The sequence below is a fragment of the Malaclemys terrapin genome, chromosome 4 (assembly GCF_027887155.1).
Source record: "Malaclemys terrapin pileata isolate rMalTer1 chromosome 4, rMalTer1.hap1, whole genome shotgun sequence".
In the NCBI taxonomy this organism is placed as follows: domain Eukaryota; kingdom Metazoa; phylum Chordata; order Testudines; family Emydidae; genus Malaclemys; species Malaclemys terrapin.
In genome coordinates this window covers 143,760,503-143,781,264 of record NC_071508.1, presented here as the reverse complement: position 1 = coordinate 143,781,264, position 20,762 = coordinate 143,760,503, and the positions used below count along the sequence as shown (strand labels likewise).

General features: G+C 43.8%; 1 protein-coding gene across 11 annotated transcripts in view; it reads left to right on the top strand.

The window, feature by feature from the left end:
• KTN1 (kinectin 1) overlaps positions 1–20,762 on the top strand; it is a 110,665-nt gene that overhangs the window by 52,882 nt on the left and 37,021 nt on the right. For 10 of the 11 annotated variants that reach the window (XM_054025038.1, XM_054025044.1, XM_054025043.1 and 7 more), the window contains exons 8-20: positions 1,323–1,429; positions 3,057–3,189; positions 4,605–4,692; positions 5,027–5,193; positions 5,898–5,966; positions 7,429–7,466; positions 8,062–8,152; positions 13,176–13,244; positions 13,963–14,000; positions 14,143–14,233; positions 17,106–17,174; positions 19,940–19,974; positions 20,117–20,207. In XM_054025038.1, coding sequence (XP_053881013.1) covers positions 1,323–1,429; positions 3,057–3,189; positions 4,605–4,692; positions 5,027–5,193; positions 5,898–5,966; positions 7,429–7,466; positions 8,062–8,152; positions 13,176–13,244; positions 13,963–14,000; positions 14,143–14,233; positions 17,106–17,174; positions 19,940–19,974; positions 20,117–20,207 — 1,086 coding nt within the window. The remainder of the gene's footprint in view (positions 1–1,322; positions 1,430–3,056; positions 3,190–4,604; positions 4,693–5,026; positions 5,194–5,897; positions 5,967–7,428; positions 7,467–8,061; positions 8,153–13,175; positions 13,245–13,962; positions 14,001–14,142; positions 14,234–17,105; positions 17,175–19,939; positions 19,975–20,116; positions 20,208–20,762) is intronic. The other variant, XM_054025039.1, reaches the window with a different exon arrangement.

Genomic DNA, 20,762 nt, shown 5'->3' with positions numbered 1-20,762 from the left:
TAAATCAAGTGATACGTTTCCAGCATTTCTGCATACATCAGAGGGCACCCTGTCAGAGTTACTGAAGCAAAGTAAGCTCTCCAGAGTAAGGTCTTTTGCTATCTAGGTACAGCCCACTGCACAATAGGGTCCTGAACCAAGCCTGTGGGGAGAAATGTAAATGGAACCCTCCGTTTTTTGGCATTCTAGTTCAACTCCCCCTGCTGGTGTACTATGGGAATTAGACTGCAGAGAAGGGAATGCTATTTGGCTGACAGCCTGGTTATCTGAGCTCCCTATTGGTTTTTTGGTGCCTTTTCTTCCTGGAACTTCTAGGGTTGTGTGGTATTGAGAGCAACTTGGAGCCCATGTCAGTGTGAGCTAAATGTTGGCACTCCAGTAGCTTCTGTCTCTTTTCTGTCTCACCCCAACAGCAAATGTTTGTCTGACAGCCTTTTTGTATACAAAATCCTGATGAATTAGTCATCTGATGAAACTAGGTCCTGGAACTGGTTTCAGCTGTCACTGAAAGTTTGGCACCAGTAGAGGAGGAAAAAAATGTTTAAGCTGCATGTGTTATAGGCCCTCAACAAACTGGTAGCTCTCGCTAGCCAGCCCCTTCTGTCATCTGGCATATGGACTCTGCCTTCTTCAGTGCTGAATCAAGCATTCTGGCTGCTGGCGCAGCCTTGTGGTGGGGGTCTCAAACTCATGAGACAACAGGTGCTTCAGAGAAACTGTGTTCAGAGTGCAATAAAAGCACATGCATATCTGAAAAAGAGAGGATCTTATTTTGCTTCAGTTAGAATCTCAGGAATAAAGACAAGGCCCAAACTATTTTAAAGGGCTGATTTTCCTCCCTCCCCCACATCATGATTCATAGTCAATCTTCTCATTGTGGCTTTAAACTTCTGTGCACATTTTCAGTTTAACTTGACTTCAAACTTCCACAGAAATAAATTAACCCCTCCCCTGAATCTACTTTATAAATGTCTACTGGTGTTTATTGGATGAAGTCTCATAATCAGGAATGTTCAGTGATCTACCATTACTAGATTTGCATGCTGCATAAGAACACTGTGGCACATGCACACAAGAGGGAACACTGGTTTAAAAGGCAAATATGTCCTTAATTCAACTCCGTGAGCTTAAAATATCAATAGGCTTTTGATTGGGGTACATATTTATTTGTGTGTGGACTGCAAAACCTAAGAGCCTTCCAAATTAATTTTCTTGATCTGAGACTATTGTAAGTTTCTATTACAATACAGTAACAGTGTCTGTTACACCGCTATTGACTTCTCTTCCTCAGAGCTTTAAAATATGCGTGGTATTTATTTTAGTTCCAGCAACTTCGTGAGCAGATGGAGGCGGAGATAGGCCACCTGAAGCAGGAAAATAGTATCCTGAGAGATGCTGTCAGTACTTCTACCAACCAGATGGAAAGCAAGTATGTTCAGGAGTTCAGTGCCTCTGAGCCATCAGGTTTTTTAAAACTTATGAGGCTTTCCCTGAAGATAGCTGTTCTGGCCACCTTTTAGGTGTTCCACTAACTGACACCGTCTCCACAGCCATGGCTTTATTATACTAGTATATAACTATATTCAATTACTCCTGGAGGGAATTCTGTGCCATTGTATGCATGCAGAATTCACGTACCCCACAAATTTCTTCACTTCCCCGCAGAAAAATGACTTTCTGATGGGGAAGCAAAGGGAAGCCACAAGAACATTCATGCATCCCTCCCCAGCAGCTCAGGCACGTTATTTCGGGTTCCCGGATCAGCCAGCGGAGAGGTAAATCATTGCGGGGAAAGTAGGGCAGAGGACACCCCAGCTGGCGGCTCCTATCTTGTGCAGGCTCAGCTGCTAATCTCGGCTGGGCTGGGGGAGGATAGGACCTGCTCTTTCCCTGCAAGGAGTGACTGGGGCCGGGTGAGACTCTTCCCCCAGCTGCAGGAAGCTCTGCACTGCCTGCCCCCCCACTTCCTGCTCCCATCCCTGCTCAGCTTCAGTGAGAGGGGTCACTGTAGGGGAACTGCTCCGCTGTGCACACAACTCCAATGCATCCGGACCCTTACCCCCCATACCTGCCCCCTCTGCACCTAGACCCACCCCTCCACTGAGCCCCTCTGCACTCGCACTTCCACCCCAATGAGCTCCTCGCCTCCCCCCCCCTCCCCCCCATACCTGGAGTACTACAAGAAGATCCCCACACCCAGATCCTCATTCCTCTGAGCCCCAACCAGCTACATCCAGACCCCCCACACCACCAAGCCCCACTCCCCCAGCACCCTCAGGAGTAATGTTCTGACACTCAATGAGTTAAACACCTAGGCCAAGATCTTCAAGTGATTATTGGCTTTGGATGCCTCAATTTGAGACCCTTATTTTTCAGTGGTTGGGTGCTTGATACTTTCTGAAGAGCAGGCCTCTTAAAGTTGCTCAAGTTAGAGACCCTCCAATGGAAGGAAGCATAGAAGTGCTAAGTGTCAGTATGTCTGACACTAATTATATAGCCCTTGGCCATGAGGCCTCAGTAGAAATATTGATCTTGTAATCTTGGGAGCTGGAATATTTTAAGATTTTAAGTCATTTTAACAAAAATATTAAACATCTGCATAAAAGATGCATCAAATGGGTAGCAATAAGAGGATTATCTGTTGGTTGTTTTAGGAGAAGAGGGATAAGCAAAGTCATTCAAAGTTTCATATATTGTGACTCATATTGCTTCTGAGCCAATGAAGAGGGTTATTTGTGCTGCTGTAGCATCCTGAGATCCCAATAAGGGTAGATTCAGGGCTCTGTTGTATTAGGTGGTACCCAGACGCATGCAGTTGATATGGTTCGAGTCAGGAACGTTATTACTTTCTATGTGTAATTTTGTACATATTCTGAAATGCTAAATACTTCTGTTACTCTACGAGAGTAAATTGGTATTAAACGCGTCTTTTAGAAGTACACTTTTGACTTGATATTGATATTTGAGTGTCTACTGATATTTCATTGACTCGATCCTTGTGAACTGTAATTGCTTAAGATTACGTTATGAAAAACCAGTCATTCTTATTTCTTTAGGCAGTCTAGTGAACTGAACAAATTGCGTCAGGATTGTGCTAGACTTGTGAATGAACTGACGGAGAAGAACAATAAATTGCAACAGGAGGAACTCCAAAAGAAAAATGCAGAGCAAACAATTGGCCAGCTAAAGGTGACTTCTGTTTTCTTTATCCCTCTGCTATTATGCTGTGCCCTTAACAAAGCCTACAGTACTTTGAGTGGGGAAATCTGCCTTCTGATAGTTTAGGATATATGAGAAATTTGAAAGGAAATCTTGCTAAAATACCTATTGCCTATAAGCCTACACATTTAGCTCTGTATTTACTCTTTGGATGTCTGATAAAAATGGAAAATTGCAATTGGTGGAAAATAGCAGGTCAGCATTTGATGCTTCCTTTCTAGGTGAGCTTTGAATATTTTGCACATTTTAGTAATTATGAACACTCCTATTTAGTAAAAGCGACTTCTACGGAAAAATGTTGTCTTTTAAAAGAAACTTTCGTAACTTAAATCTCTGAACGTATTTGAACAGTCAAAAAATTGTGAATGGAATAGTATAATATCCTGTAGTAACTTACATAGGAAGCATTGTCCTAATAGGCGTTTCAAGTGATGTAAGTGTCCTTTTGTTCTTGTGGCTGGAGTAACTTATTCAGATGCATGTATCTAAACAAAATGCTATATTTGTTAAGAGTAAGCTAGTTTTTCTGGTCAGGGATGTGCCTGATTTCCCCCATTCCCTCTCTTTGATAGAACAGAAGTGCTTCTCTTCTTCCTATGTGGACATATAATAACGAAAAAAAAAATCTGTCAAAAAGAAATTCAAAATTTCAGAGAGTGCTGGTAGCTTGTTACTAAAAGAATCAATTTGCAGTGAAAGAACCCATGAATCGCTGTTGCTGGACAGGTGGTGACTACAACTGAACCAAATTTTGGATAGGAAATGCAGATTTACACAAGATCTGCCAATTCTGGATTCAGGCACTCCTTCCTGAACTTGAGGAGTGACATTGCCCTCTCTTAGTTGTAGAAACTTGTCTGCTAAAGAGCTGTGGTTTAGATTGTTTGGGATTCAGTTCAGAGTTTGGACTGCAAAGCTGTTGAAATAGACTGGATTGGCTTGGGATGACGCTTATTGAGTGCTGGATGTCTCCACTGTGGCCTTGCTGTATGTGGAAGGGAGGGACATATGCTGCCTTATATTGGATAGAGGTTTAGGAACATCGCTATGGGATGGTCTACAGTAGAAACTTACATCTGTGTAGCTACGCCTCTCGGGCGTTTGAAGAATCTGCACACCTGAGCTGTAGCTATGCCACCCTAACCCCCGGTGTAGACAGCCCTAGTTACCACCTCTCGAGGAGGTGGATTAACTACAGCAAAGGGAGAACCCCTCCTGGTGCTGTAGTGAGGTCTACACTGAAGCGCTGCAGCTGTGCTGCTGTAGCTTTTTGAGTGTAGACATGGTCTAGAAAGAAGAGATGCCCTCGGTTAAACAGGTCAGTAGGGGGACTTGAAAGTTGACCCTTTTTTTCCTCTCTCCCAATTCCCACTTTCAATTGTTAGGTCCAACAGCAGGAAGCAGAGAGGAGATGGGAGGAAATCCAGGCCTATCTCAGGAAAAGGATAGCAGAACATGAAGCAGCACAACAAGGTATGAACATATGTCGTTTCCTGTTACTACCAAAGATGGCTGTCTCTCCCCTTTCCTGTGTGTAAAAAATATATTCTTGGGCAAATAACATTGAGCTATAGAGGGTTTAAAGGAAATGGTTCATCAGTGTACTCAATACCTCCTCCAGCTGACATCTCAGGAAACTAGTGCATTTCAACATGGTATCTATGGCCTGGGTTGTTTTAAGTGTGAAGGGTTAAGTTTGAAACTACTGTGCTTGCTTAAATAAAAGCTGTCTTTTGCTCAGTTTTCCCAATATATTACAAATGTTTAAATATTTTGTTTAATTAAAACCTTGATGTTTCTGCTGCAGATGTGCAGAATAAGCTTGTGGCCAAAGACGGTGAAATCCAGAGCCTGCACAGCAAACTTACAGATACAATAGTGTCTAAACAACAGCTGGAGCAAAGGATGTTGCAGTTAATGGAGGCTGAACAAAAGAGGGTCACTGCAGAGGATTCTGTGCAGTTGCAGGTGCAGGTACTGCATTAATAGCTGAAGATCTTTCTCCATGCAACAGAGCTTGAATGATATTACCGTGTTTTTGTTTTAACAAAGCTTTACAACTGAATGCAAGAATGAATATACTTTGTTCCAATGATCAGCTGGCATCCTGTAGGAGGAGATGCTCTAAGCTGCTGCATTGGTTTCAAAAGCAAGCTGGCTTATGTTGTATGGGGTATATGGAGCGGAAGGGCAGGGAATGTTTCTCTTGTGGCACATACGGTGTTGTATTCCTTGTTGTTTTTAACTTTACTACCAATAAGATAATTGTAATAAAAAAATAGTGTTAACATAAGAACGGCCATACTGGGTCAGACCAAAGGTCCATCTAGCCTAGTATCCTGTCTACCGACAGTGGCCAATGCCAGGTACCCCAGATGGAATGAACCGAATAGGTAATCATCAAGTGATCCATCCCCTGTTGCCCATTCCCAGCTTCTGGCAAACAGAGGCTAGGGACACCATCCCTGTCCATCCTGGCTAATAGCCATTGATGGAATTATCCTCGATGAACTTATCTAGTTCTTTTTTGACCCCTGTGATAGTCTTGGCCTTCACAACATTGTTCAAGTGTAGATGCCTAACGTGCAACTTTAAAACAGTGCAGTTAATAAGATTTAAAAAATCTATACTCTTGTCCATTTAAATTTGCTTTTCTTTTTGTGTTCTCTCTCCATAAGGACCTGATGGATCAGAAGGAGGCTTTGAAAGCTCAGCTTCAGAAGTTTCATTCACAAATGGCAGCCCAGGTACAGCATGTTCTAACACTGTACATTTTGTCTTGCAGTCTTAACTGGTAAATGTTCTTTCAAAAGCCAGTTACGACAATTATATTATTTAGATCTGGATATGGTACATTGAACGTAGAAAGTTGCCATGACTCCTTGGGCAATAGAGCATGATGAAATATGCCACACATTTTATAGTTCACGTAGAAATAGTGTCTACAACATTAAGTTGTGTGGAATAATTTCTTAAATCCAATGACTATTTCAGTGGAGACAATAGATGACTTGCGATAACTTTCACAGTTTTTCATGTTTAAACGTTCTGGTTCCACTTGATTTGCTTTGACAACTTATTTCTTTGTACAGTGTCGTTAAATACTGTACATCAGATTTCAGTGCCTCATTAGAGGCTCCAGTCACATCCAGATACTTACTGGCTTCTGGGTTCCAGACAATGAGAAGTTGACTCTCTACACAGCCAATCGTAGAAATCAGCAGGTTTAAAAAAGCCCACTTTAACTTTGCCTGCTTAATGCAGGCACAAATGGAACAAGTACAAAGATTCAGAGCTCCCTGCCTGCCTACAGCTGAGTATTGAATGTTATAGTCATGCGTGGACATATTTGCTATCCCTTCATAGAGTCTAAGGCTAGAAGGGACCACAGTGAGCATCTGGCCTGACCTCGTGGATAATACCGGCCATAGGGTTTCCCTGAAATCATTTCTCTTTGAACTCGAACAGTCTTTTAGAAAAACATCCAATCTTGATTTAAAAATTGCCAGTGATGGAGAATCCACCACAGCCCTTAGCAGGTTGTTCCAATTGTTCATTGCCTTCACTGTCAAAAATTTGTTCCTTTATATCCTGTATGAATTTGTCCAGCTTCAGCTTCCAGGTAAGCTAGACACCCACATGTGGCCTGAACAAACTGAAGACCGCATTCATAATCTGGCGCTTGCCTTTTGTTGGAGAGTTTGATCCCTTCAGGAGTGAGGGCAGTGGTGGAGAGGTGACAGGTTGGGCTGGTTATTTTGAGGGAGGGGGGGTAGTGTTGGATGTCTGCCTACTCCTAAGTGGGGACTCGCGTAAATGACTGAGATGGCTTGTGCTGAGGTTGCCTGGGAGATTACCAGAGAGCGGTTGGTTCACATTCATTGTAGTCTCCTTGATGCTGTTCTCTGCCGTCTAGTATGAGTGGGGAAACTGGATGAGAAGAATCTATGGCATTGAGGCACAAAACTGTAAGAGAACTCCCACAATTACAGGTCCATATGGTTCCTTGGCTCTTGGACCAGTGTGGGCAAGGACTTCAGTACGAGTTTATACCATTTCAATGTTCTTTGGCCAGGAAACATTGGGTATTGGCCTGTGCCAGTTTCAAACATCTGTAAACAAGTCCAGCAAATGTTATTTCTGGCTCAGCTTAGAAAAGGACTTTTTCGTTTTTGCTTTACATCCAGCTATTTTTTTCCCCCTCTGTAGAGCTCTGCTTCAGTCCTGGCAGAAGAACTACAGAAAGTGTAAGCATCCCTTCTCCTATATGTTTCTGAAGAAGTTGTTTGCTTTATTGCCTGCTCAAGATGTAGAAACTCTTAACTCCTGCTCGGCACATATGAGAGAGAATTGTGAAGGAAACGCTGTCACTTAAGTATTTACTTTGCATTGTATGTGAGCCTCTTGGAAGCTGTGAAACTTCTTCCTACGGATTTCCCCTCCCCACCCCAGACTTAGAGTACATTGTGTGTAGTTGTGTTCGCTGTGCGGGAGTGAGAGCTGCCCCTCTTGCTGACGTCTGAGCGTATGGGTCAGTGGCATGTGCAGGGCCAGGAGAATGTTAGGACAGCCTCTAAAGCAGAGCTGCAGGGCACTTGTCCCATTGAGGGGGAGGGGGTTATGATGCACCAGGCTTCGTGCACATCTTGTAAACTCTTGGCAAGCGCAGAGGATTTAAAACGAAAAAGAAAAACTTTATGTCCAAAACACTCTGCCAACAGAATTAATTATAGCCGGTTTGATTTTGGGCCTGTATATTCTTTTAAGTGTAGCCTAACACTGTACATCCATTTCTGTCTAAAAGGTCTTGTTGCAAATTACTTGCATCTCTTATTTGTACAGGATTGCAGAAAAGGACAAACAGATAAAGCAGGTGGAGGACTCTTTAGTCAATGAACATGCCAATCTAACCGGCAAGGAGGAGGAGCTCAAGGTATAGGAAATGCCCCTTTGAAGGAAACTGAATGACTAAAGAGCAAGCTCATTACAGAAGCTGTGATTGTGAACTGAAACCCACAAACCCAGGGTCTTGCGTCCCCCCACTGCCTTGATTAGGGCTCCTGTGGCCGTGGGGGTCTGCTTGCATAGGTCTTTTGATGGTACTGGGGCCTGGGTTTGCTGTAGGTGTGACTTTTGGGTGGGCCAGAGTTTACTTCACTGCCCTTCTCCTAGTGCCTATAAAATAACTCCTATAGAAAAGCACATGGACACCCAGACTTCAGTCATTGAGGATTTTCAGCAAGGATTGCAGAGGGTCAGCCTCCCCACAATCAAGTCCAAAAGGAATGAACTTAATACCAACTTTATAAAATCTTATGATAAAGAAACAATAAAAAATAACTACAACTTAATTTCTGCAACATGACATGACAACTTTATAATCCACATACTTTATCTTCGCAGTTATACCTAAACATAAAGAAAACAAATGTAAACATGTCCATCCCCACAGAAACACAGTGAGAAGAAACTCAGGGTTCTCAGAAGCTCAGGTTGAGTTCACACGAGTCTCGGTTAGTCTTTGTACATAAGAACATAATAACGGCCATACTGGGTCAGACCAAAGGTCCGTCCAGTCCAGTATCCTGTCTTCCAACAATGGCCAATGCCAGGTGCCCCAGAGGGAGTGAACCTAACAGGTAATGATCAAGTGAACTCTCTCCTGCCATTCATCTCCAACCTCTGACAGAGGCTAGGGACACCATTCCTTAGCCATCCTGGCTAATAGCCATTAATGGATTTAACCTCCATGAATTTATCCAGTTCTCTTTTACACCCTGTTATAGGCCTAGCCTTCACAACCTCCTCAGGCAAAGAGTTCCACAGGTTGACTGTGCGCTGCGTGAAGAAGAACTTCCTTTTATTTGTTTTAAACCTGCTGCCTATTAATTTCATTGGTGGCCCCTAGTTCTTATATTATGGGAACAAGTAAATAACTTTTCCTTATTCACTTTCTCCACACCACTCATGATTTTCTATACCTCTATCATTTCCCCCCCTTAGTCTCCTGTTTTCCAAGCTGAAAAGTCCTAGCCTCTTTAATCTCTCCTCATATGGGACCCGTTCCAAACCTCTAATCATTTTAGTTGCCCTTTTCTGAACTTTTTTCTAATGCCAGTATATCTTGTTTGAGATGAGGAGACCACATCTGTACGCAGTATTCAAGATGTTGGCATACCATGGATTTATATAAGGGCAATAAGATATTCTCCGTCTTATTCTCTATCTCCTTTTTAATGATTCCTAACATCCTGTTTACCCAACAAGTTATATTCTTCTGTGTGTCTGACAATTTTATTCTTTACTATTGTTTCAACTAATTTGTCCGGTACTGACGTTAGACTTACCAGTCTGTAATTGCCAGGATCACCTCTAGAGCCCTTTTTAAATATTGGTGTTACATTAGCTATCTTCCAGTCATTGGGTATAGAAGCTGATTTAAAGGACAGGTTACAAACCATAGTTAATAGTTCCCCAATTTCAGAACTCTTGAGTGAATGTCTTCTGGTCCTGGTGACTTGTTACTGTTAAACTTATCAATTAATTCTAAAACCTCCTCTAGTGGCACTTCAATCTGTGACAATTCCTCAGATTTGTCACCTACAAAGGACGGCTCAGGTTTGGGAATCTCCCTAACATCCTCAGCTGTGAAGACTCAAGCAAAGATTCTTCCCCCCTCTCCCCGCCCCGCCCGACCTGTTCTGTCCTTCCGATTATACACCTCTACCCCGATATAACGCAACCCGATATAACACTAATTCGGATATAACACGGTAAAGTAGCAGGCGGGGGCTGCGCACTCCGGTGGATCAAAGCAAGTTCTATATAACGCGGTTTCACCTATAACGCGGTAAGATTTTTTGCCTCCCGAGGACAGTGTTATATCGAGGTAGAGGTGTATTTTGTACCCCGGAATGATTGTGTCCCATTGATTGTCCCCACTCCACCAGGTTTCTGTGATGCCTATTATATCAATAGCCTCCTTTAACGTGAGGCACTCTAGTTCACCCATCTTATTATTTAGACTTCTAGCATTTGTGTACAAGCACTTTAAAAACTAGTCACTGTTTATTTGTCTGCTCTTTTCTGATGTCAGATTCTTTTTTATGTGAATGTTTCTCATCTGATCTGGCCTCTACTTTATCCTCTTCCATCCTCTGCTCCTGACTAGAACCTAGAGAATCTCTATCAATAGATTCTCCTCTAAGATAAGTCTCTGTCCAATCCACGTGCTCCGCTACAGCAATCGGCTTTCCCCCATCTCTTAGTTTAAAAACTGCTCTGCAACCTTTTAAATGTTAAGTGCCAGCACTCTGGATTCACTTTGGTTTAGGTGGAGCCCATCCTTCCTGTATAGGCTCCCCCATCCCAAAAGTTTCCACAGTTCCTAATGAATCTAAACCCCTTCTCTCTACACCATTGTCTCATCCACGCATTGAGACTCTGAAGCTCTGCCTGCCTATCTGGCTCTGTGCGTGGAACTGGGAGCATTTCTGAGAGTGCCACCATAGAGATCCTGGATTTCAGTCTGTTCCCTAGCAGCCTAAATTTGGCCTCCAGGACATCTCTCCTACCCTTCCCTATGTCATTGTTACCTACATGTATCACGACCACTGGCTCCACCCCAGCACTACACATAAGTCTGTCTAGATGCCTCGAGAGATACATAACCTTCGCACCAGGCAGGCAAATCACCATACAGTTCTCCTGGTCATCCCAAACCCAGCTATCTATGTTTCTAATGATCGAATCTCCTATTACTGCCTTTTCCTAATGGCTGGAGTTCCCTCCCCTGGAGAGGTAACCTCCGTGCGAGAGGATACCCCAACATCATCTGGAAGGAGAGTCCCAATGATGGGAAGGTTTCCCTCTGCTTCCGTTTACTGCTCTCCTTCCCTGAGCCTTTCATTCTCCTTAACAGTGCAGGGGCTGTCTGACCTGAGGTGGGACAAATCTAGTGTGTCCCGGAAAGCCTCATCAACATAACTCTCTGCCTCTCTTAGCTCCTCCAGTTCTGCTACCCTGGCCTCCAAAGCGTGTACTTGGTCTCAGAGGGCCAGGAGCTCCTTGCACCTAATTCACACATACGCCACCCGCCCACAGGGCAGGTAATCATATATGCTGCACTCAGTGCAATAAACTGGATAGCCCCCACTCTGCAGCTGGGCTTCTGCCTGCATTCTCTCCTACAGCTGCCTAGGTTACTGACAGGGTTTTTGTTTAAATCAAGAAGAGTTGATTTATAGTTTAGGTTAACGGTTTTAAAGAATGGCAAGTGTACCTCACCCACTTCCCACTCCCCTTCCAAACTCTCTCTCAAAACTCCTGTTAGCGGCCCCTGGTTGCTTGCTCACTGCTTTATAAAGCCCTGGCCTTCCTGATAGCCCCGCCCTCTGACTGAGGCTCAGCCAATGAACAGAGGCTTCTGGATGTCAAACCTTGGTTAGAAGCTCACAGCTTCCAACTGCCGCGGTCCTTCAAACAGACAAACACAAGCTCAGCACACAGCAAGTAACCCCCAAACACAAACACCCACTACAGACCGCCACTTACCCCAAGGGTCACACATGTGCTCCTCCTTCACCGGGAGAACTCCCTCTCGAAACTCCCTGTTAGATTTTGGTGATCAATCTGCTGAGTCAAAAGCATTGCAACATCTTCCTTCCACTGGGTTGTCGAAACCTCCAACTGGAATTAATGCAGACTTCCCCCTCCTCTGCTGAAATCACTGTCAGCTAGCTAATTAACCAGCCAACCACTCAGTTTAAGTATATAGATTAAAAAAACCCCACCCTGCTGCAAAATGCTTCAGGTTTAGGGAAAACCGCCTGTTTTCTGCTCCTGTGGCCCGGCTTCTTCCAACCCACACTCAGGGCATGTGGCCTTTTGCAAAGCACCTCTCCTGACTCCTTGTTGTCATGGAGTCTGAGCCCAGCAAAGGGGAACCTATTGGAGCAGACCCAAAACTGCCCCACACAAGTCCAGAAACGTCTGGATGTGGAGCGCTAATTGTGCATCTGTCTAGCAACAATGATCCAGACCCAACTCATTCCTATCCCCTGCCAACAGATCTCTTCAAGAGCGGTCTCCCTATTAGGCATGTAGGTTACACAGGCAGATGAACTTCAAGGAAGTAGGGTTGCCAGGTGTCCGGTTTTCAACTGGAAAGTCGAGTTGAAAAGGGAACCGGGCAGTGTCTGGTCAGTATGGGCAAGGGGGGCGGGGGAGAGGGAAGGGGCAGCTTGTTGCCTGGCCCTGAAGTGGCGGCTCCTGCGGCAGCACTCATGCACCAGCTTTGAGGAGCAAAATTTGCGGGGCTGCAGCGGAGGACAGAGTGCAGGGGCCCATGGGCGAATGGGGTGAGGGGCTCCCAGCAGGCATGGAACGTTCCCTGGGAGGGAAGAAACGCGTGCTGTCCTGCCAGCCAGCACTTTCTCCAGCCACGCTCTCAGGCAGCTCCAGGATGGGGAAGGCTTGAGTGGGCAGGGAAGGGGACTGCTGGGCAGGCAGTTCAGAGGGATGCCTCTGTGCAGGAGGGCCATGTCCTAGCTTGCCAGCAGGGCTACCTGGCTGCTCCCGTGTGGCTACAGTGCTCTTCTGACCTGCACTACCAGGTGGCCTGCTGGAGCTGGGGTTGCAAGTCCCTTTGGGCTGCTCATGCTGGAGTTGATGGGGGAGAGCAGTGAGCAAGTGGGGGAGGAAAGGGAGAAGAATGAGTGAGGGGCAGGGCCTCAGCGAAGGGGCAGGGGCGGGGTTTTGGGGGAAGAGGTGGGGCAGGGGTGTCTAGTTTTCAGACGTTAGAAAGTTGGCCGCCTTACAAGGAAGTCCGAGATTATCTTGGTGTTAACGTTAAGCTCTTAGCAAAAGGTTTTGTGAAATATTTGCACTGAAGAATATGGAATGACTTGAAATAGTGTCTTTAAAAAGCAAATGAATTCATCTCTTTTTCTCTGTAGGTTGTACAGAGTATGAATTTATCCCTAAAAGCGGAGGTGCAAAAGTTACAGGCTCTGACAAATGAACAGGTAAAATAACCATGTTTACTTAACTCATTAAGTGCCAGATTCTGCCACACAGACACCTGAGTGGCACCGTACTTTGCGAGTAACCTCATTGATTTCAATGAAATTTCCCTTGGAGTAGGGTAAAACTATGAAGGCTACAGATCTGGGCTCATTAGTGATGACTTTTGAGAAATCAAACATCTAAGGAATCTTTTTAAAAAAGTCTGCTTATTTAACACCCCAGTTACTGCAGTATGCAGCTTTAATTTGTTCATCATATGGATTCATTTAAATGTTAAACAGCTTCCTTCAGGACACTATGCCCACAGTTGTGAATACAGAGACCATGATTGCATGTGCGGTCTTGACCACTATCTAAAATAATCATACATGCACACCACTTCCCATGTGCAGTTCTAAAAATCTGGCCCTTCGCATTTCAGTCCCGTGGCCAGGCATTTAAAATATTTGACAGTGCTTTATTTCATCGTAGTGAGTGCTGGATATCTGAGAGCACCAATGCAGAGGACCAATTGTTGAACGTATAATGTGGAAGATGTGAGCTTGCAGTCTTTAAAAATGAGTCAAGATAACATTATTCCTTCGCTTACGTTGGAGACTAATATAGTGAAGGAACCGGTGAAACTGACTTATTCTAGCTTGAATATTGGGGAATGTGGGGTTGATTGAGTCTTGTGATGTAATATGTTAAGACTCTGCTAATCCTCTTTATATCTAGGCTGTTGCTGCACATGAACTGGAGAGGATGCAGAAAAGGTAGATTAAATAAAATAAATCCAACCATATTTGGTAAACAATTATTTGTAGCTCTTTGTTTATGCCTTTTTTTAATTGAATGGATGCTTTTTGTAAGAGCAGAAAAAGGAAGCATTTTTAACTGTGTAATTTACCGTCTCAGTATTCATATTAAAGATGACAAAATAAGAGCTCTTGAAGAACAGCTACAAGGACAACTTGCTCAGGTTTCAAACACAAGGGAAGAATTTAAGGTACTGTATTCTGTGTTAAGCTTATTTGTAACATTTTCTAGATTTCTGAAAGATTCTGTTACAGTGCAAACAACTGCACTGATTTGCAGAGCGGGGCTGTGTATTTTGAGCTGTTAAGACTGTAAACAGGAATATGTAATATTGCTGGCGTCCTTTCAGGATGTCATCGTACCAGCAAGCTGTGCAACTGAGTACCTCAGTGTTAAAAATCCATTTAAATGTACTAGCTGCAGCTGTGAAGACTAATGTCTCTAAATAGTTAATGAACTCTCTGAAAGGACAAGATGTTCAGTAATAACCATGACAGGTTTTTCTGCATTTCATATTTGAAATGTGTCCTGCCAGATGTTGGTGCGTACATGGTTTGGATTATCATGTTGCTAGTGATCTGATTACAACTTTTTCTTAAACTCTAAATAAATGTAAAAATATCTGATTTTGCTTTTAACTTAAAACTTCTCATCTGCACTATGGCAGCTAAGCTATCGATTAAAGATATAGCTGTGTCAACATTTGAATTCCTTTGTGCAGAGCTATGTTTGTTTCTGTAATATGTGCACACAAGAGCGAACAGCGTTTAAAAAGCAAACAATCCCCAAACATCCTCACTTCTGGATTTAAACCCTTATAAGGCAAGGCCTGCTTCCCATGAAGGGCTTTGTTGCCTTCTTCCTAAAGGTAGTTCCTTCAGCACAAGGGGACAGCCCCTTTACTTCTCTTCCCACACAAGATTAACTTTGCTGTGAGCTGACACACAACCTCCTAGGGTAACCCATAAAGCGTGGGTAGTCAATAGGCAGACTGGGTCAAAGCTAGACTGCCAGATGCTTTTGAATGAACCCCAAAATATTTTATTTACTTAATATCATTCTTTTCTTTGGAGTCTGGACCTTGACTATACCTTGACCAAGAAATTTGGATCCTGACAAAAAATAGACTACCCCTGCCATAAAAGATGTAACAGTGCTGGGAGTTGTAGCGCTTTTCATCAGAGGAAAGACAGAACGGGATGAGTATCCTAGTCCAAAATGGATTGAGTCTCAATCATAACTAGTTGTGCAAATAACTGATCTTTTAGCTCGCTGGGAATTCTGGGACAAAATGTTTCAGGTCAACCTGAGAGAGAATTTTAAATTTTTTTTAGCAAACTGAAAAGTCAAAGAAAAATTCATTTGGGGTCCAACAGTGTTTCATTTAGATTATAAGTGCTTTGAAACATTTTTAATTGTGTTTTTTAATTTTGAATCATAGAATATGAGGGTTGGAAGGGACCTCAGGAGGTCATCTAGTCCAACCCCCTGCTCAAAGCAGGACCAATCCCCAGGCAGATTTTTGCCCCAGATCCTTAAATGGCCCCCTCAGGGATTGAGCTCACAACCCTGGGTTTAGCAGACTAATGCTCAAACCAATGAGCTTTCCCTCCCCCCTCCAATTGAAATGTTTCTACTTCTTTCGTTTTTTTTCAACACAGTTTTTGGCAAAACAGACATAAATTTTGTGAAATGTTTCGGTGTTGCCAAACTTGCATTTTTCATGGGAAAAAGGCTTTTGGCCAAAAAATTTCGCCCAACTCTAATCACAGTCCTTTTTGTTGTACTCCTTTCCTATCTAAACTTGCCCTGTAAAGCTTTGGGGTAGGTACCATGTGTTTAGAGAAAGTGCCTTGTATATTTTTTTAAGGATTCTGAAAATCACTGGTAAAAGTGGTGGAAGCTGGGATCTAAAAATACATGCTGATGGAGGAGCTAAATGTAGATTTAGAAAAAGACTACGTGGTGAATAACTGCATTTCCTGCCTTCTCCAGCAAGTGGGAACAATCACCAAGTTGTGGACAAATAGCTGTGGAATGAACTAAAGGGCCTAGAAACTAATAACGGTTTTATCTAAGCTAATGGGACTATAAAGGTGAGCAGGAAGGGTCCAGCTATGATGGTGTTGCTTTCAGTACAGAAGATAAGAATGTATTGATTCCTGGATCCTAAATTTATTATCTCCAGTCTGTAAAGAAATATTTTTACTGTTCTGCTCTTCATAATGTCAAATGGACGTTTGCATCCCAAGCAGTACTAAGTTGGTGCCAGTCTCCAAGAGAGGTGAAGTGTCTATACAGTCACCTGTGTAACTGGTGGGGAGAAAAATGTGTTCATTAGAAGCCAGCGTTGTTTCAGAAATAGCAATCTAGGCTAGATGTGCAGTCTTTTTTTGAGGTCTTGATTTGCCAATTAAGATGGGGTTCTGTTTCTGCTCCAGAGAAACTGCTTTGTTGCCTCGAGAATGATTATCAAAGGCAGAGGAGGGACCCACAGTATGATTACTTGCCTTCTCGTAGGCATCTAGTCCCAACAGCTGGAGCGTGCAGGAGACTGCAGACCCATCTGTTTTTGCTGTGTTTGTAAACATTTTAGGGTCGCTTGCGAGCATCTGGGAGGTGATATTGGAACCTTTGCTTTACAAAATGAGCATTTTGTAAAAGCCAGTCATCAGCAATAGGTTGACATGGTGCTAATAAGTGGTTTTCTGTAGGAGGATAGACTAGATTTCACTGTCGTATACTAGGTAAGAGCTACAACTCCCAGCACTGTTACATCTTTTATGGCAGGGGCAGTCAATTATTTTTTGTGTGATCCCATCCCTGGGGATGAGGACTATTTCTCTTGGCTATCTGGGGACAAAAGTCTTAGTGTTCTGAGGAAGCAAGAAAGAGGCAAAAGCAACTTTTTTTTTAGTCTTGTTTTCTACGCTACTGTATTTGTTTTTTAAAAAAAAAAAAGCTTTAGCTTCTCTATTTACGATTCATTACATGGCTAACGTTACAAAACAAAGTAATTTGGGTATGCCGTTCTGAACTGACGGCTTGCTATCTCCTTCCAGGTTCTTAAGGATCAGAACAAAGCTTTGCAATCGGAAGTTCAAAAACTGCAGGCTCTCTTGTCCGAGCAGGTACAATCAATATTCACTGATGTCTTATTCAATAGCCGGTGGGGGTGTTTTTTGTTTTAAAGAGTTCTGCTTCCGACCAGGGTCCCTAGTTGAGCTAGTTGAAAACTCAGCTGCACTGTCCATTGCTTTTAGAGCTCTAGTGTCACTACTGCGAGATGGAAGGTCCTTTGTGGCCCTAACCTGATGGGTGAGCAGCAGCTTTCAATCAAGCTGCTGGATATAAAGCAAATCCACTAGAGATCCTCAGGAGGCCCGTGGGGTATCAGGAAGCCAATGTTGAGCCAAAAGCCTGGGAACAGATTGCCCAAGCGGTTGATGAGTCAATCTGATGGGTTAAATATAACTTGGTGAGCCATGCTACACCCTCCTCCACTATGATGTGTCAAGACAGAGGACATCACTCTTCCCTTTTGTCTGTATGTCACCTGTCCCAGCAGCCAACATGGCCATTGGAGATCAGAGACATTTGGCTCAAAATCCCTGACGGTTCTTCTTCATTTGGTGCTTACTGGCCTGTGTTTTCTTGTTATAGGCTTCTCCTTCCCCAGGGGTCCTGATGACCTCTCAGGCACAGTTCATTATAATTATAACTCAGTCAGATGGGGCTTGTTGCAGCAGAGAGTATGGAAGGTCATGGTATTACAGGTGAAACAGCACTGGTAAATGAGACCGCATCTTGCTAGTGGAAGGAGCCCCGCTTCATCATTTGGATGAGGCTCGTTCTCTAGCTTGAGCTGATCAGTGGGAGACCAATGCCCCAAGGAGGGAGGTGGTATGGGGCACTTTAAAGGGACAGCTCCTGGCAGTGACATGGAGGCAGTAAACTGGTCATTCCACCAGGCAAGCCCTTGCTGTGCTAATGGGGAGGGGGGATTGCTCTGTCGCCTTTTGTCCTGGCTCACTTTACATGGATGTGATGCAAGGCTGAGTGGAGGCGGATTCTTGCAGGCAATAGTATGACTCTTCTCGTTTGCTCCATGTGACAGGTTGTTACATAAGAGCCTTGGCCGTTTGACCCAACGTTTTAGTGCAGGGGTAGGCAACCTATGGCACAGGTGTCGAAGTCGGCACACGAGCTGATTTTCAGTGGCATTCACACTGCCCGGGTCCTGGCCACCGGTCCGGGGGGCTCTGCATTTTAATTTAATTTTAAATGAAGCTTCTTAAACATTTTAAAAACCTTATTTACTTTACATACAACAGTAGTTTAGTTCTATATTATAGACTTAGAGAAAGAGACCTTCTAAAAACGTTAACATATATGACTGGCACGCGAAACCTTAAATGAGAGTGAATACATGAAGACTCGGCACCCCACTTCTGAAAGGTTGCCGACCCCTGTTTTAGTGTATTCACTCCACAGAGGGACTGGGAGGTGAAGACCGCTTGCTATCAACATTTAGCTCTGTGTGTACTTTGTAGAAGCTGTTGCGTTAGGTCCTCTAACTCTTTTACTGCTTTTGATGCTCTTGGTTTCACTGCAGCTGTAAATTGCACAGAATTACCTGCGCTTTCATGCAGGTTGTCTGCTAATACTGTTCCCTCCCTCCAAGTTTTGCGCTGGCCTCTACTCCAGACTGACCCTTTTTACCATGGTGTCACTCACCTTCCAGTTTCCAGACTGAATTGCCTGCTTGCTTTCCCTTGAAAGGGAGCGGTAGCCATTCATCTGTGAGCTGCCTCTTGTTCCGTGCCAGCGGCCTTTCCTCTGTGGTAGGGGCTCGTGACAGGACGAGGGGCAATAGTACCGTATTTCTTCAGCCAACCAAAACTCTAGGCTTCACAGCAAGCAACAGAAAGCTAAAATTGAACTTAAAAAATCCGGACCCCTTTGTATTTTTCAGTCTAACCTGATGAACCTTTTTCTAATACACTTTTTCCTCGTGTAAAGGCCCACTGACTATCATAATGACCAGTACTACTGGTTATTCTTAGTCTTATTCCTGATCTCTTACCTGGAGCACTCCCCCACGTATCTTGTTCCTCACCTACCAGACAAGTTGGTAGTGGCTGCCTGTGAAAAGCATCAGCAAAAGACATGGCTTTACCCTTTCACCACAGGTCTTGCTGCCTCAGCTTTGAAATCTGTTTGGCTGCAGTTATAGCTCCCAGTCAGCAGCTCCTACCCCTGGAACGGCTCCATTGTTCTAAGGTGTGACAGTTAGAGATTCCCAACTGGCACTTTGGAGCCTGATGCAGGGTTTTCTCCAGCTGTTGGCTTGAGCGCCTCCTCCCTTGTGGGTGGCATTAAAAAAGCTGCTGCCAGCATGCACTGCTGTTGGCCCTTGCATAGACGTAAAAGCCAGAGCCTGGTGCGTGGTGCCCCAGCTAAGTACATAGTTTTGGAAAATGTAGAAACTTTGGTTTTGATTACACTCGTAGGTGTTCAGGTCTGTGGGCTGGAAGTTCTGAGCCAGACGCTGCAGGGTGCTGGGCGTCCTCAACTCCCACCGACATCGTTGGAGTTAGGGGGCAGTTGGCACCTCATGAGATTGAGCCTGATGTCCAGAGCTCCTTGCTGTTTGTGAACTAATATGAAGAGTATAAAAGCTAGCCTGGCCCAGCACCCCTGTCCTAACAGGTTCAAATCCCACTTTCCAATAGCAGTATTGGGAGCACACATTATGAAAACTCTACCTCTTGGACTAGTTTAATCCAAAAACTCAGTGTCTAGACAAGCTGATGCTAACCAGTCCTTTCTGTTACTAAATCTTAAACCAGTGTTGATCCAATCTGTGACCAGCTTTTCATACTTTAATTTATAGGCTAACAAAGAACTGTTGGAGCAAATGGAAAGGAGGTAAGGGATTTTCAGCTCTCATCAAGGAAGCTAAAATACCTACTTGATCCTATGGCAGTAAGGTTACTGGTTTTTCCCTGAAAATTTCTTGTAGGGTTTCTTCGTGGAGAATATCTTGTAACATCTTTGTTTAATTTCTCAGTATTACTGAAAAGGATGAAAAGATAAAGACGGTTGAAGAACTGCTGGAAGCTGGACTCATCCAAGTAGCTAATAGGGAGGAGGAATTGAAGGTAAAAATCTCTTGCAATATTCTCATCAGTGGGAAATAGACTGGGGTTTCTCATGTTATGTGTAACTTTGAACTGTGGGTCCCCATGTCAAGGTGCCAGAACATTTCCTTTGAATAGGGAAAAGTGACCACCTTGAGGCCAAAAGGTTCACTTCCTGCTGCTGATGTTTTCGTGCACAAGTTAGAACAGTCTATTCTTCTTCTAGAGGAATTTGGTAATGTCCTAGTTGGTCAGGACTAAAAACCAGTGCGATCGACATGTATATGTCCAGAGTGATTAGTGACAAGATTACATCTAGAAAAAGTTATTTAAACTCTTGGGATTATTACTGTGGCTTCTGTGATTTTTCTACTCTAATGGTAGTTGGAAGGTGAAGTAAATGGTAAACAGATCGAACTTGCTTTTACTGTCCACCTAGAAGTATTTGGAAATACATCAAAATGGAAGAATGTTAGATTGATGGGAAGCCCAGAAAGCCACAGTGGCAAAAAATATCATCCACTTCCACCCGTAGCTGGCCAGCAGACTGCTCCTTTCCTATAGAACGCCAGTTTG